Source organism: Scophthalmus maximus, chromosome 3 (genome assembly GCF_022379125.1).
Source record: "Scophthalmus maximus strain ysfricsl-2021 chromosome 3, ASM2237912v1, whole genome shotgun sequence".
NCBI classification, from domain to species: Eukaryota; Metazoa; Chordata; class Actinopteri; order Pleuronectiformes; family Scophthalmidae; genus Scophthalmus; species Scophthalmus maximus.
This window is the reverse complement of record NC_061517.1, coordinates 13,692,526-13,706,210: the sequence shown is the minus strand read 5'-3', so window position 1 is coordinate 13,706,210 and position 13,685 is coordinate 13,692,526. Positions and strand designations below refer to the sequence as shown.

At 44.3% G+C, this 13,685-nt stretch overlaps 1 protein-coding gene across 3 annotated transcripts; it reads right to left on the bottom strand.

Annotated features, from left to right (window-relative positions):
* Positions 1-144: 144 nt before the first annotated feature.
* amigo1 (adhesion molecule with Ig-like domain 1) lies at positions 145-7,286 on the bottom strand. Of its 3 annotated transcripts, none has more exons than XM_035646155.2 (2): positions 6,449-7,286; positions 145-5,599 (listed from the first exon to the last, which is right to left on the bottom strand). In XM_035646155.2, exon 2 carries the CDS (start codon positions 5,494-5,496, stop codon positions 3,958-3,960), a length of 1,539 nt encoding a protein of 512 aa, XP_035502048.1. In that variant the 5' UTR covers positions 5,497-5,599; positions 6,449-7,286; the 3' UTR covers positions 145-3,957. The 3 variants fall into 3 exon arrangements, with proteins under 3 accessions (XP_035502048.1, XP_035502050.1, XP_035502049.1); XM_035646157.2 differs by having other exon boundaries at positions 6,880-7,286; XM_035646156.2 differs by lacking the exon at positions 6,449-7,286 and adding an exon at positions 6,290-6,394.
* Positions 7,287-13,685: the final 6,399 nt, after the last annotated feature.

Below are 13,685 nucleotides of genomic sequence, written 5' to 3'. Positions count from 1 at the left end.
CTTAAATATGACACCCCCTATGACACCACCCTGTGATAACTGTTCTTAACCTTCATAGGAATTTGTCCTTAAAGTAGTCTTTACCAGTCATAAAGATGTAGGAGCAAATAACTACAGGAACAACAGTAAAAATGGAGGCAGCACAAGGTTTAAATCTCTATATTTTATTAAGTCAAATGATATATCAGAATTCTTAAATTCCTACTACATTGCACCTATCCTGCAGTCAGAGAAGCTCTTAAGTGTACCATGCAAAGCCATTCCATTAGCTGCAAGACCTTTCAAGATTTTATGGCAGTGACCAACCAGCTCTTCTTTGAAGCGGGCGGTCGATAAACTTGGTGCTTACGAAGCTGTTAAAAGCTCCATTCTTGTCCCGTGGACACTCAAAGTAGCACACTGTAGGAGCAGAGAGCTTTTAGCTCCATCATCCCGAGGATGTTACCGTATTGCTACTAAATAGTGAGAGGAACGGAGAGAGATGTGTGTCGGGCAGTGAGAGGCCACTCCCTTTTCTCAACTGTAATAAACGATGATGAACGGAACAGTTTAAGTGCCATTACTGCAAAAAGCAAAGGGCCTGTGATCTGCACTGATCCCCCAAATCAAACATTTAGTCTTATTGTGGCTGCAAATGTGAAAACTTTTAAAATAGTTTTCACATCATATTACATTATAACTTTAAACTGAGATAGTCCTGAGAAGATGTATTTACCCTCTCTCTTCAAACCTGCTGTGTTTCAGTAATTCATTGTTGTGGACGGACAGATTATCAATATTAATTCAGTTAATTAAATCAGTATCTCACTTCTCCACCTACATCACCCTACATCCCCATTTCTTCTAAACTTCCTTATGGCTTTGAGTCAAATACTGACCGAATAACTGACGATGACATTCTTACTGCCCATTAGGACAAATCGTGCCCAATGATTTCACATCCTTCCTATGTAGTAAAAAAAAAAAGAAGCATTTTCCGATTTATCTATATGCTTCAGCCGAGTCGAGTTTAAAATAATTCTCTTTCCATAAAAAACTAAACCCCACCCCTGCTTAAAAAATAAACGTTTATGTCAAGACTTGAATGTCGACACAACTAACAGTAGCACAGTGGCAGACAAAATGCAAAATGACCAACAACATCGGATCACACAAGAATACAATCAGTACACTGGTAGAACATATCAGAACACAGCTAATCAATACGGAGCACAGAAAAGAGTGAGTCTTAATACATTTATATATACTGTATATATAGATATATATAGGAAGGCAGATTTGCTTTGGAGGGAACAAACCACTCTTCTCCTCTACATTAGGATCTTCACTATAGCAGTCGCACTTAGTTTGTCTCTGTACATAACTGCAACTTGTAAAATTTAGTGACAGCCCACTGAGAGCTGCACATTAGCCACAACAAATTGAACTGGATCGACGCTGGTTTACTGCAGGGGAAACAAATGATATTCCTCTATGGTCTGGCAGTTTGAACTTATAGCCTTGATATCTGTGTATGAGTTCAGTCTATTTTAGCTATTGGTCCCATTATACACAAGCAAATCCGGAGTGCAAAACATTGAGCCTGGATCCCTTAAAATGGGGAAATATCCTCTGTGTATTTTAAGTGTATCTTGTGGAATTTTGGCTGCTCTATATTTCTCCACCTGGTATTCCTGTGTGTGAGCGAGTGGAATGATTCACACAGCACACCACCAAGTGTGACTTCCTTTTCTCACCCACACAGGAGATGCTGAGGTGCACACAGCAACTGTAAATATTCCACCGTTTTTTTTTTGTAAAGATTTATTGCTCCGAGAAATGTACACTCCTCAAGATGTCGAGGGCCAAATTGATATCCCTATGCGAGATGTGTGTGTGATTCACATAAATATCAACTCTTTTATACTATATACTGTGGAAAACTGTACTTTCCAAGCCACATGACTCTGTGGGAGAGAAAATGCTCAATGAAATCTCCAGGCGTTTCCCTCATAAACAAATTAGAAACTACTTAACTGGCATCACATTCATTGCCTGGCTGAATGATGGCTTTTGAAATTACATAAGGGCGGCCTCATAATGAGAGAGGTGCATAAACAAAGCAAACATATCTGGGATGAATTGAGGCTGTCGGCGCACACAGAGCCGGAGAGGATGGCTTTGTGTTGCTGTGACTCATGATAACGCACCTTTCCTCTCATGCTCGGAGAGACAAAGACATGGAAAGCAGAGGGGAGCTGCATCCCATCAAAAGATGCAGTTAGCATTTACTCGGGGCTAGCCTCGTTGAAATTTGACAGAAACGCCAAACAATTTCATGCAATCACCCTTTCTTGTTTATGCCAAGACACGGTCTCCGTTTTGAAACCTTGCTAATGAAATATGCATGGCATACGACACGTCTGGTAAATTCAAGGGGTTTCCTGTCAGCGGCTACACGCTGTAAAATATGTGTTCCTTCAGAAGCTCCCTCTTCAAACAGAACCCTGTTGGTTTTATTATGTGGCTCTTTTGTTTACCTGCGAATACTAGATACATCATTTTCTACAGCTACATTTTAACTCTGAATCATCAATCCCGACAAAATGCAAGATTAAACACTCCAATATACAACATAACTCATGACGCGATGAATGAATACTCCAATGTTCTTTTTTTGACCAATGTACATTAACATATTTCATCATATATTTTGCGTAAGGTGCAGATGAAATCCACTAAGGCTGGCAGCTTTTAACATGGGCTCGGTATTGAACTTCCTGCTAGTGTGACGGAGAGAAACAAATAACTCAGCTGAGAGGAGTTCAACTCTGCAGTGCAGTCGTTGGCACCTCGGTGGACAACAAACAAAAAGTCTGTTTGTCCTTATATGGAGCATGGGACATGTCTGTATACAGAATTGAGACAATATGTTGATAATCAGTCAAGACTAAATACGTCCCTGCACCTATTGTGTATATGTTGGAGGCGCTCCATTTTTAATTTTTTTTATTGTGTAAGGCTTCAGTAGTTTATTTTTGGTTGTACTGTAGAAATGCAGTAACTAAGAGGCTGTTACAGTAATCCGACTCAACCTGGTTAACAACAATAGCATATACATATGTAAATTGATCCTTTAATATCGCAAAGGAAAAAAGGGCATTTTCCTTTGTCAGTAAATGAGTATGATTAAGAATCAGTCTGATGAATTATATCGGAGTACAACTAAGCATCAGCTCTGGATTAAGATTTAAAAAATGACCTGCAATGGCGTCTTAATATGTTTGTGCCACCGCTTTCTCAGTATTAATGACTAAATGTTTGATTAATCCTCATTTTCTTGATCCCACTCACACTGATCAGTGTCATAATGTGGTCTCATGGCATGCTGTTTCTCTACAGGTGTCTCAAGGTAAACTACACGTGGTGACAGCCGTCTGCCTATCTAAGTCCCTGTGTTGACTGAGAAGGGCTTAATGTTCCTAAATGCACTAATGTTTATGCATACGAAGAATCTATGCAAGTTCTTGTGATAAATATATTTGTGAGCCAGCCATGGTTTCAATATAAACTAAGTGAGCTATTTAATTTTTTTCAGTTTAAATCTGTGAATGTATCATATGTATTTCCCCCACTTTAGCAAATTAATGTTTCACTTCCTGAGTGCTAATATCAACAACATATCTACCTTTTACTCTCATAAGTTTCCGTGTCTGGGCACACTGCCATCCCTTCACAGTATGAATATTAAGTGCTACAGATTGAAATGCTGGAAAAGTCCTGCGTATTGTCCTTGTCAACAACAAGACAGTTTTTTGTTTTACTCCCTTTGAGATCCTCATTTTCACTTGCCAGTAAACACAGATGAACATCCTTCCGTCTGTTTCCGCCCGCAAGGTCAGTCACAGTCTACATAAACTTAAACATGGCTCACGTTGTACCGTATACATCTGGTCGTGTGGAATCCACCGTGTCGTCTCAGACCACCATGGGAGTGTCTGAAAAGACGGAGCTAATGGACTCTGCTACTGACTTCTTCCTCTTCCCCTTCATTAGAGAACCAGCCTCTGCATCCAGATCATCATCATCCTCATTCCCGTTGGGGTTCAGCTTTCCGTTCTGGCCCTGCAGGCCCTTTGAGTCTATGAATGCCACGTGCCTGTTCAGCTCAGCTTTGAGTGCTGGGTCCTCGTGGGTCGGTGTCACACTGAGCATGGAGGAGTGGATGCTGTCCTCACCCCGAGTCTTACCCTTGTTGGGGCAGCAGAAGCAGCGACACGGCGTCAGGTACAGGTACATGAGCACCAGCACTACGCTGGCCAGGCAGCCCACCAAGGTGGTGTACGCTGTGTTCAGGGTCTCTCCGCCCCCGTGCATGGTGAAGTTGTGAACCTTCAGTACCACATAGATCGTCTCATTGTAGGCCCCGCTCACAGCAAAGCAAGTGTACGTCCCAGAGTCCTCCGACCTCACCGAACTAATCTGCAGACTTCCATCCTGCAAGACTTTGGCTGTCTGGTTGCTTCCGGGTGTCACCTGCACATTGTCAGGCATCGTCCAGGTCTTTAACATGTTCCTGTGTTTGGTGTCACAGCGCAGCATGAGCGTTTGCTCCAGGAAAGCCTCTTCGTCTGCCTCATTGAATGTGCTGCAGTTCATATTGTCTCCGCTGAGATCAAAAACGCCTACTTTTGTTTTTTGCGGGCCAGGCAGAATGCATGTGTAGTCATCTTTGAAGTCCACGGCAGAGTTGAGCTTTCGAAGGAACCAATGGGCTAGGAGTGTATAGAGATCACAGTGACACAGCAGAGGGTTATTGTGGAGGTAGAGGCCATTCTTTATCCAAGCAGGCAGCACCTGGAGCTCATCAATGGGCAGTATCTTGATCTTATTGGAGGACACATCCAGGAGGCTAAGCTTCTCCAGACGGGACTTTTCTTTGACCAGCTCCAAGGGGAAGCGGGAGATTTGGTTCTGGCTAAGGTAGAGCTTCTGAAGGTTGATCATACCAAGAAATGCTGAGCGGTCAATCTGTGAAATTTGGTTATGGTACAGCAGGAGAACCTCCAGGTTGACCAGAGGCTCGAAGATAAACTCATCCAGCTGCCGCAAGTTGTTGGACGACAAGTCCAAGTAGCGCAGGTTCTTCACATGTGCAAACGCCTCCGAAGACAGGAACTGGAGACCATTGTGGCTGAGGAGAAGGTTATGGAGCTTTGGGAGCGTGACTGGCGTCCACTCGGATCGTAGCCGTGTTATCTCATTATAGCTAAGATCCAGCACGCCCGTGTATTGTGGTATACCAGTTGGGACAGTGGTGAGATTAATCTTGGAGCAGCTCACTATGTTTGAGGCGCAGATGCATGTCTTGTGGCAGTTTAAGGTCGATCCCGCTGCCCCTGGAAGCCAGAGGAGAGCCATGCAGAGGATGAGAAAAGGGGCCCATCTTTGACGCTCACTCAAGTGAGGTAAAACTTCCGACAGGCTGTCACCTGTTCTGGTGGAAGGCTGCAACATGCTCGCAGTTGATCTAAATCCTCGTGGGGTCTACTACAATTCCATTGTAAGAAAACAGCACGGAAGAGCAGCTAGTGGATTCCAAGACATTGCTGGTCGAAGGCTGAAAAAAAAGCAGAAACAAGGGCGATATTGAAATATTACTATTGCAACATACCAAAGTGGAAAACCTGCATTTTTCAACTGTACTTAAAGACACAAACTGTGATTCAAAATGTAAACAGAAGAGGGTCCCCCCCCCCACGACTCGGTCTTTTAACACAGGGACTAACATCCACATGAGCTGATGTTGATATTTCCAGTTCACAATAACCAGATTTATATCTTTATAATTAACATTTTTTAATTTGAATTTCATTGGCTTATTTGTTTGAAGTCAAATTTCGTTTGTTAGTTTGTCAATGTTAAATCTGTGTAATCCAAATGGATGGAAATATTGTATGCAGTTAAAATACACACGTCTTAAATCAGGCCTGAAATATTTTCATGAGTGTACTTGAGGAAATGTCCTTAGTTACTTAGCCACCTCTGCAGCTTTCGCACGACACGCGTCTTCATATGAAACAAACGCACGCACACACACACACACAACCGGTACACACGCGAACCCATGTGCATCCACACGCCTGGAAGACACGCATTGATTCCCTTCATCTTCTTCCCATTTCCCCGTCCTCTCTCCATCACTCTCCTCGTCTCTTGACTCAAACACAACAACCGCGTAACGACGAGCAAAGACATCGAAATACATCAACAACAACAACAACAAAAACAAACAAACACGTGAAATCACCACAGATATATCTACGCTCCGTCTCGAGTGTGCCGCGTCCCTGTCCGCGCGTGGATGCGCTGTGCGCAAACGTTGCATTGCACCATTCTCGTGGAAAAACACACGGGCACAGCGTGGAAACGTGAGCCGATGGAGACGGAAGCTGAGGGAGCCACCTACCTCCGACGGCGATGTTGGCTTTCGTGTAAACCCACTTCCTCTGTCTGTTGACCGCGTTGCAGCACGCAGATGGTCGCCGTCCGGCCGAGTGCGTGTCCGCGGTCGAAGACGACGCGGTGGATGCAGGAGGGGGGGAGGGGAGGAGGGGGGGGGCGATGGAGATGTATATCCTCGCCAAAAGAAACCCGGTCCGCGCGGCATCCAACACCCGGTGCAAAATTACGCAAAAAAAACAAAAAAACCCGAACAGATTACGTACAGAGCAGACGACACGCGTACTTGTGCCTCCAGAGAGCCACGAGACGAACGACAGTTTTACGCAGCTCTCCGTGATTTCAGCGGCTCGTGTCGCCCTCTGTGTACAGACGGCCCCGATCTGCGGGTCGTATTTGGCGCATTTGGAGCAGGACCGGCTGCGCGTCGGCTCTCACCAGCAGCCGTGGAGAGAATCAAGAACGGGCGGTGTGTGTGGCTCCCAGGTCTCCCCGTGGCTCCTCATAGGCCCGCCGCTGTCTCCGTGCAGCGCTGCTCCTGTCGATGATGATGATGATGATGATATGATGATGTTGATGATGTTGATGCTGCTGCAGCAGTGGTCGACGTGTTTTCCCCCAGAGGTTGTGCGTCCAAACCCTCAGAAGTCGCCGTGTACCGGGAGCGGCCGCACCACAGACGCGCTGCCCGGACGCACCACTCGAAAGCCACGAGAGAGGTGAACTGTAGAGGCGTTTTCAAGGTTTATAATTGCCGGCTGCACGGTAAAAGTAGCCTGTGGTGGCTTTACATCACAAGCATCATCGTCGTCCTCATAATCTTCATCAAGTCTGCCAAGGAACAGTGGTTGTGTCATGACTTCAGTCCCAACAACCTCATGGTCAGGCTCACATGAGTTCTGCTGGACATCCATGCACCTCTGGAAACCTTAGACTATTCATCACGGAAAAACCTTTCACCTTTCCTTCAGCACCTCTAGGTCAAATCACCTCATCCTCACGCCTCACATTCCGTGCACACGCTCCAAACCTAAATACTGGTTGTTTTTGTTGATATTGTTGACGTCCTCTGCTCAAATGTTATTACAGTCTATATGTTACAGTTTTTTTCCCTGAATTTCTTATGACTTTAGAGTGCATACACTGGGCATGGTGAGGTGAGACAAACACCCAGATGGCTGGATGTTCCTCTATAAAATAAAACACGGATTTCACTCACATGTGGCTGAATGTGGCCATATGAAGCTGTTGCACGTTTTTACCAAGTGACAGCTGAATATGTTAACAGCGCCTACACGTTCCAAGTAGTGCCACTATTTTTATTTTGTAACCGTGGGTTTCCCTTTACAATCTTTGGTTGATAATCCCAGTGACTATAAAGATTAATACTTCAGTGTATCTGAGATATTCTGTATTTACGCCTTCTAACAGAACCCAACTTTTGAGAAATATGGAATCAAAAAAGGTTAATTATTCTGCTCCACAAAACTTAACGTTATGTTTTGAAACAATGTCAAGTTCCTCATTAGTGCAGTAACATCTCTGAGACACAGTCAGGGTGTCTGCACAAGTCCAGTTGTCTCACCTCTGCAATTACTGGTTGCTCAACATCTACAGGTTTTAATATTTACATCAATGCATGATCTTTTGTGGATGAGTGCTTCAGGTATAGGCAGGTGGCTGCCAACCAGTTCAGCTTTCCACCAAAGATTACCTTACTGTAGCAGGACGTTCTTGCACACTTGCCACTCTCATTTGTGAATTTGATTTGGTCTCTTTGTGAGAATCGACTGAGCGGGGACATCCTTGTCATTTTTTTTACTCAAGTGAATCCACCCACGTGCTGATGTTTTCAAGTTTTCCCTCAATTCACAGATCTGCACAGCTTTGGCAAAGCTGATAGGATGCTACACCGTGTGAAGCCTCCTACTCATAAAGCCACCATAAATCATTTCATGGATATGGATTATAGTAACAAAGGACATGACAAGGGATAATTTTTTGTGTCATATGAATTTTTACCTCATTATAGCATGATGTATGAATGGTTGCAACCCTCTTTTGAGAAATTAGTTAAGAAATCAGATGAGATATATATCAGGATAATGCACCAGGTGGTCAGTTCTGTGGCATCCTCTAATAAGAAGTGTTTTGGTAAGACCTAGAATGAAGGATATTGCCTGGCTACATCAGGCTAGTCCTTTCGCTGGTTCAGGTCCAAATTTAAACTCGCCTGACCGTGAGCAGTTATCCATGGCAGAAAAACCTGTGGGAAATCGTGACCTTTGGTGCTAACGGTGCTTTAGCTTACCCTGAGTATAAACCTGCAGAAATACTGTTGGAGCTGGAGTCGCCTTGGCAGGTGAAACAAACAGATTTGTAGAAAGCAGACTGGACAGCAGACAGAAATCTCTCACAATTAGCTTCAATCATATTCAGTAGCTCATCAGTTTGAGTGCAAGATAAATCATTTGAACGAGTTTTCAGTTAAAACCTAAAAAGGCTTCAGACTGTAAACCTCCTCATGCAGTATACATACAGAGCATATGCAAAACATTCTCGGAAATGTTTTACATGAATTATGTACCATCTCAGATATTTATTTGTCTCAACTCTTTAATGAAATGTCAGAATAATACAGGTATGAGCCAGTGTGACTGAACATAGTGGGGAACCTCCGTCTGACCGGAAAATTGTAGCTCATTGACTCTTGTGAGATGGAGCATAAAGTGATTAATGTGCTGTTCGACTCCACTTCCTGCTGTGATAGGGACAGTGTTGCCTGGCAACTGCCTGTGGCCTTGCGTTGACTGTTTTGGCTCCGTGGTGAATGCGAGGTGGCCTTGCCTGCTCTAGCTCTTCTCCGTGTACCTACTCCGATGGAGTTTCTACCACAGATTGATGTCTCCATCGCTGCAACAAAAAGACCAAAAAAAGGACAAAATTACTTTGACAGAATGAATCAGACTCTCCGTGAATACATGAATTTGACAGACAAAGAGCATTTAGCCAAATTTCTATACATACTCCAAAAATTATTGGGTAAAATGTGGTAGAATCTTTGTCTGTCCCAGGAAATCTGTTGGTCGAAGCGGACATGAATCCCTGACCACTCATTAATCATTAAGTAGCGACAGCATTGTTAAGTGACATTAGCTCTTGTAACCAGCGCTTAAGAAGCCACGAAGCCATTAACCCTAGCCTGGGACGACCCGATCCTATTTCCCCAATAATGTAACGTATGGAGTTACAACACACTCAGCCCTCTGACAGTACCTCACCTCATCCTACATCTGTTGGGATTATCAGCAAGATCTCGGCGTTATTTGAAGCTGGATGATACCAATGTTTTGTTTACACACGGCCGTCTCTCTCTCTCTCTCTCTCTCTCTCTCTCTCTCTCTCTCTCTGCTCCACCTGGCTGCACACTCTTGTCTCTGAGTTGACTAGTTTGCATAATATGCACAATTGGATACGACTATTCTCCACATTAGATCTGGAATCTACCAAGTTGTTAACCAAACGAGTAAAGCTGCAGGACAGTGAAAAAAGATAAACAACGAGCCGAGACTGACTGTAAAGCTCTGTAAGGCTGAAAATAGCAGCCAAAGATAAATCTGTGGATTCATCAGTAGGAGCGAATCCTTTACTTCCTTTTCACATTGTCATTGCATTGTCACGGTAGAAACATTGATCATGGCTGCTTTAAAGGAGCGGCCATTTAAAACAGTCATTACGGGATCGTGAATCTCTAGATGTTGAATTTATGACTCTTTCTCTTACCGCAAGGTGTTAGTGAATTTGAGTGTATTTTCTTCTACATCTGCTGTTGGTCGTGCAGGTTGACACCAGGACAAAGACATTGTTAACAATGCATCAGGTCAATAAATCAGTCAAATAGCAGCGTGTCTGACGCATGTAACCATAGCTAAGTGAAGTGTTTAAGTCGTCAGGGGTCAAGTTGCTGTCACTTGCTTCCGGCTCAGAAAATCGGAGACGTGTGGAAGCAGGAACAATCTCAAGAGGAAAGATGGAGAAAAAAAGGGGGGAAAAAAGGTAAGCTTAATCTTTGTTTAGCCTCTGTCTGGACTACTTTGGGTTTCCGTGGCAACGCTTTCAGTTTTTATCTTTGATTAGAAGTGCGGCGCTGAAGCAAGGTCACTCAACAATAACAATCTCAGGGACACAGCCCAAATGGACGGCGCACGGCTTCAACAGAAGCTATGCTTTTTGTAATCCTTGCACTTCTTGTTCTCCCATCGCTAAGCAACAGGCCGTGCTTCAGCCATGTGCGCTGCGGTGGCAGAGACCTTGACTCTAAATCATGGAGAAAGGGCTGCAGGTGTCAGCCTACACTGAGGCAGTGTGAGCATTAACAATGGATGTAATCAGGAGGCTGGGCACACATTGTTTTCTCTCTCTAATTAAAGCTGTCACTAATGCAGATACAGGCTTTGCTGTAATAAATGGGCATAATTAACTTTGTCAGGTGAAACTGTCAGGCCAAGAACCCCTTTACAGATCTATTTAAAGCTGTACCCTCAAAATATTACATCTGCAATCAGATGTACAGTAAATAGAGGATATCATTTTGTGTTGATGATATTAATAGAGAGAGAATGGGAGAGGGAGAGAGCCTGACACTGGCTCAAGACAAGACTTTTTCCAGTCGGCATCTCCAATACCTATTAATCCATTCCTCGGGGCAAAGATAAAGGAGTTGATGCATGCTGGCAGCTCCCAAAGGAAGCAGACGATTCTGTACTAATTAACTGTGTTGGAAAACAACAATAATCCTCTGTCTTTGCAATAGGAGCCGTGCCCCTGCACTCAGCCAATAAGACAGGGTCCCCTGGAGAAGGCAGGACAAAAAACGGTCAATGACTCACTGCCTTGGAAATGTTTGGCTTATTGTGCCAGAAAACAAAATTCATATGGCTTGTTGAACATGATAAGGATACATCTGCTTAGAAATTATAGCAGAAGTTTTGGCCGACACAATATTTTTCAGCCCCTGGCCCCATGTGCTTCTGTGTTCTCTCCTAATTCTCTTTTTTGACTCAGTGTCTCCTATAACTCCCCGCTCTGGAGCAATTTTGGGAGCGTGTCCGACAGGTGCAGCAGGCGAGGCAGCAGCAGTCAACGCAGAACCGATTACTTGGCAAAGAGGACCTCCTGTCACTTGCAAATGACTGGGACTACTGTATGTACACCCTGGACTCCCTCTTGTTATCTTTGCTGAGAGCCCATCAAGCCAAAGTGGAGCAGCCACAGCACTGACCTGCAGGGCTCGTTTGCTGAGCTCTTGGCTGTTTTCCCCCTCACTTTTCAGTTCTCAGTGGCTGAGTCCGTGGCCACTAGTGGTACATCAAGCCAGGGTGACGAGGTCCTCTCTACGGCTCTCCAGTCAAACGGCAATGATTGTGCTCCGGGGGAGACAGAAAATTGCATCTGCGTTTCGGAGTGGAGTGCTGTAACGAGTCTGAGAGAAAAGCATGCATGGAAATACCAGTGTGCAGTCCTGAATTTCTTTTTCTACCAAGGAGATGCTTATAAATGTGGAGCTAAATATGGAAACATTACGTTTTAACGGGCCGATTGCCATATATGATACAGGAGAGGAGTGACACTGAGAGCCTGAGTGGCTAAACATCAGAGAGATTAAGGAGCCTGAAAGATAACTCTGCTGCATCTTTGCATGAAATGCTGATGAAATCTCCTCAAAACCATGAAGAAAGTGGCTGGATCACAAGCAGGATGTGCTGCAGCGTCAGTAAGGCCAAGAAGGAGAAGGAAAGGAGAGATGTGGGGATGCAGGGCCGAGAGGATCATTGATAGGAGGCGATGGGAGGGTGGCAGGACGGAGCGTTCCTTGGCTCTTCGGTGTCCTGCTGCATCATTAGATCAGGGGTGCTGACTGTGTGCCTTTATTCACTCACCTCTGGGCTGTGAATAATGGAGCACACACTGAAGACGCTCTCTGTCAGTGGAAGGTGAAGACATCGAGCTGAAGGGGAATCAATTCTCTGTTATTCCTCCTGCTTGTATTTATACTTACCAGATAATTAGCTGGTTGTATATAATAAGATACTGGGATGAGGTCACCCACCCCAAGCATCGCTTCTTCTCATTCCCCCTGAACCCTGGCCTTCACAGCACCAGCCATTACAAAACCTTTACTGCCCTGGTTGCATAGGACACACTCATGAATGCTCTGACGGGACTCCAGAATGAGTAAGGATCTTATAAACAGGTTTTAGATTTCTAATAAATCCCATTCTTAGCTCTGTCCTGCCAGCATGTAGTTTTACTCGATAACACAACACACTAATGGGAAGACAGCACCTAAAAGCCGTCGCAGCAGCGGCTCCAGAGACACACAGACCCAGCCCTGAGTTAAGCAGGAACTGGCCTTTGCAGTTGTTATATAATGGCTGCAGATGCTGATGGCAGTGTAAGATGAAGGAGTGGATGAGTCTTTGGTGAGGGAGGATCTATCTATTATTCAGGTGCAGGGATCACCCTCAGGTGCTCTCCTGTGTGCACATCTTTCAGCTGAGCATAGACCCCCACTGAGCAGGTACAGAGACACAACCTGTGAATTTGCAACATATTTCAGAATCAAGAAGAGGGAAACCGCTTCTATGGACAAATTTACCAGAGAAAAGACCACGTGTTATACAGCACAGGTGTTACATGGATACTGCCTCTGTTTCATTAAGTGTCCCAGCAACAACAAGAGATAGATAAAGAAAGTGAAAATAGTATATAATGCAGATGACTTTATCTCCACTCTGCACTGATACTGATCTAGTAATATTTATATTCATATATCAGTGATACTTTATTTGAACCTGTGTAAACTAAGTCTTTCCGATTATAGTTGTCATCCACACTGGAGTGGAGTGAAAAGCCAGATGGTCGGGGACAAAAATGATGGGAATGGCATCAGCATATATTTAATATAGTCACTCCAGGGTATCATTCAAAATGCTGCACTGGGTTGTTCACATGAAAAGGGCCTCAAATGGTTGCGTAACAAATAAAAAAAGACAGCTGAATTTGATAACAAGATTGTTACTTTCAGAAAGTTACCGAAATGATAGAACGCAGACCCCCTCCACTAACGCCAAGCTTTAAAGGGTTTCTGAAGCTGTATCCAAGTGGCTGACATGAAGTTTGGACAGAATATACAGGCCCCATTTAGCAAACAGCTGCTTATTCACACATCTAGCATACATATG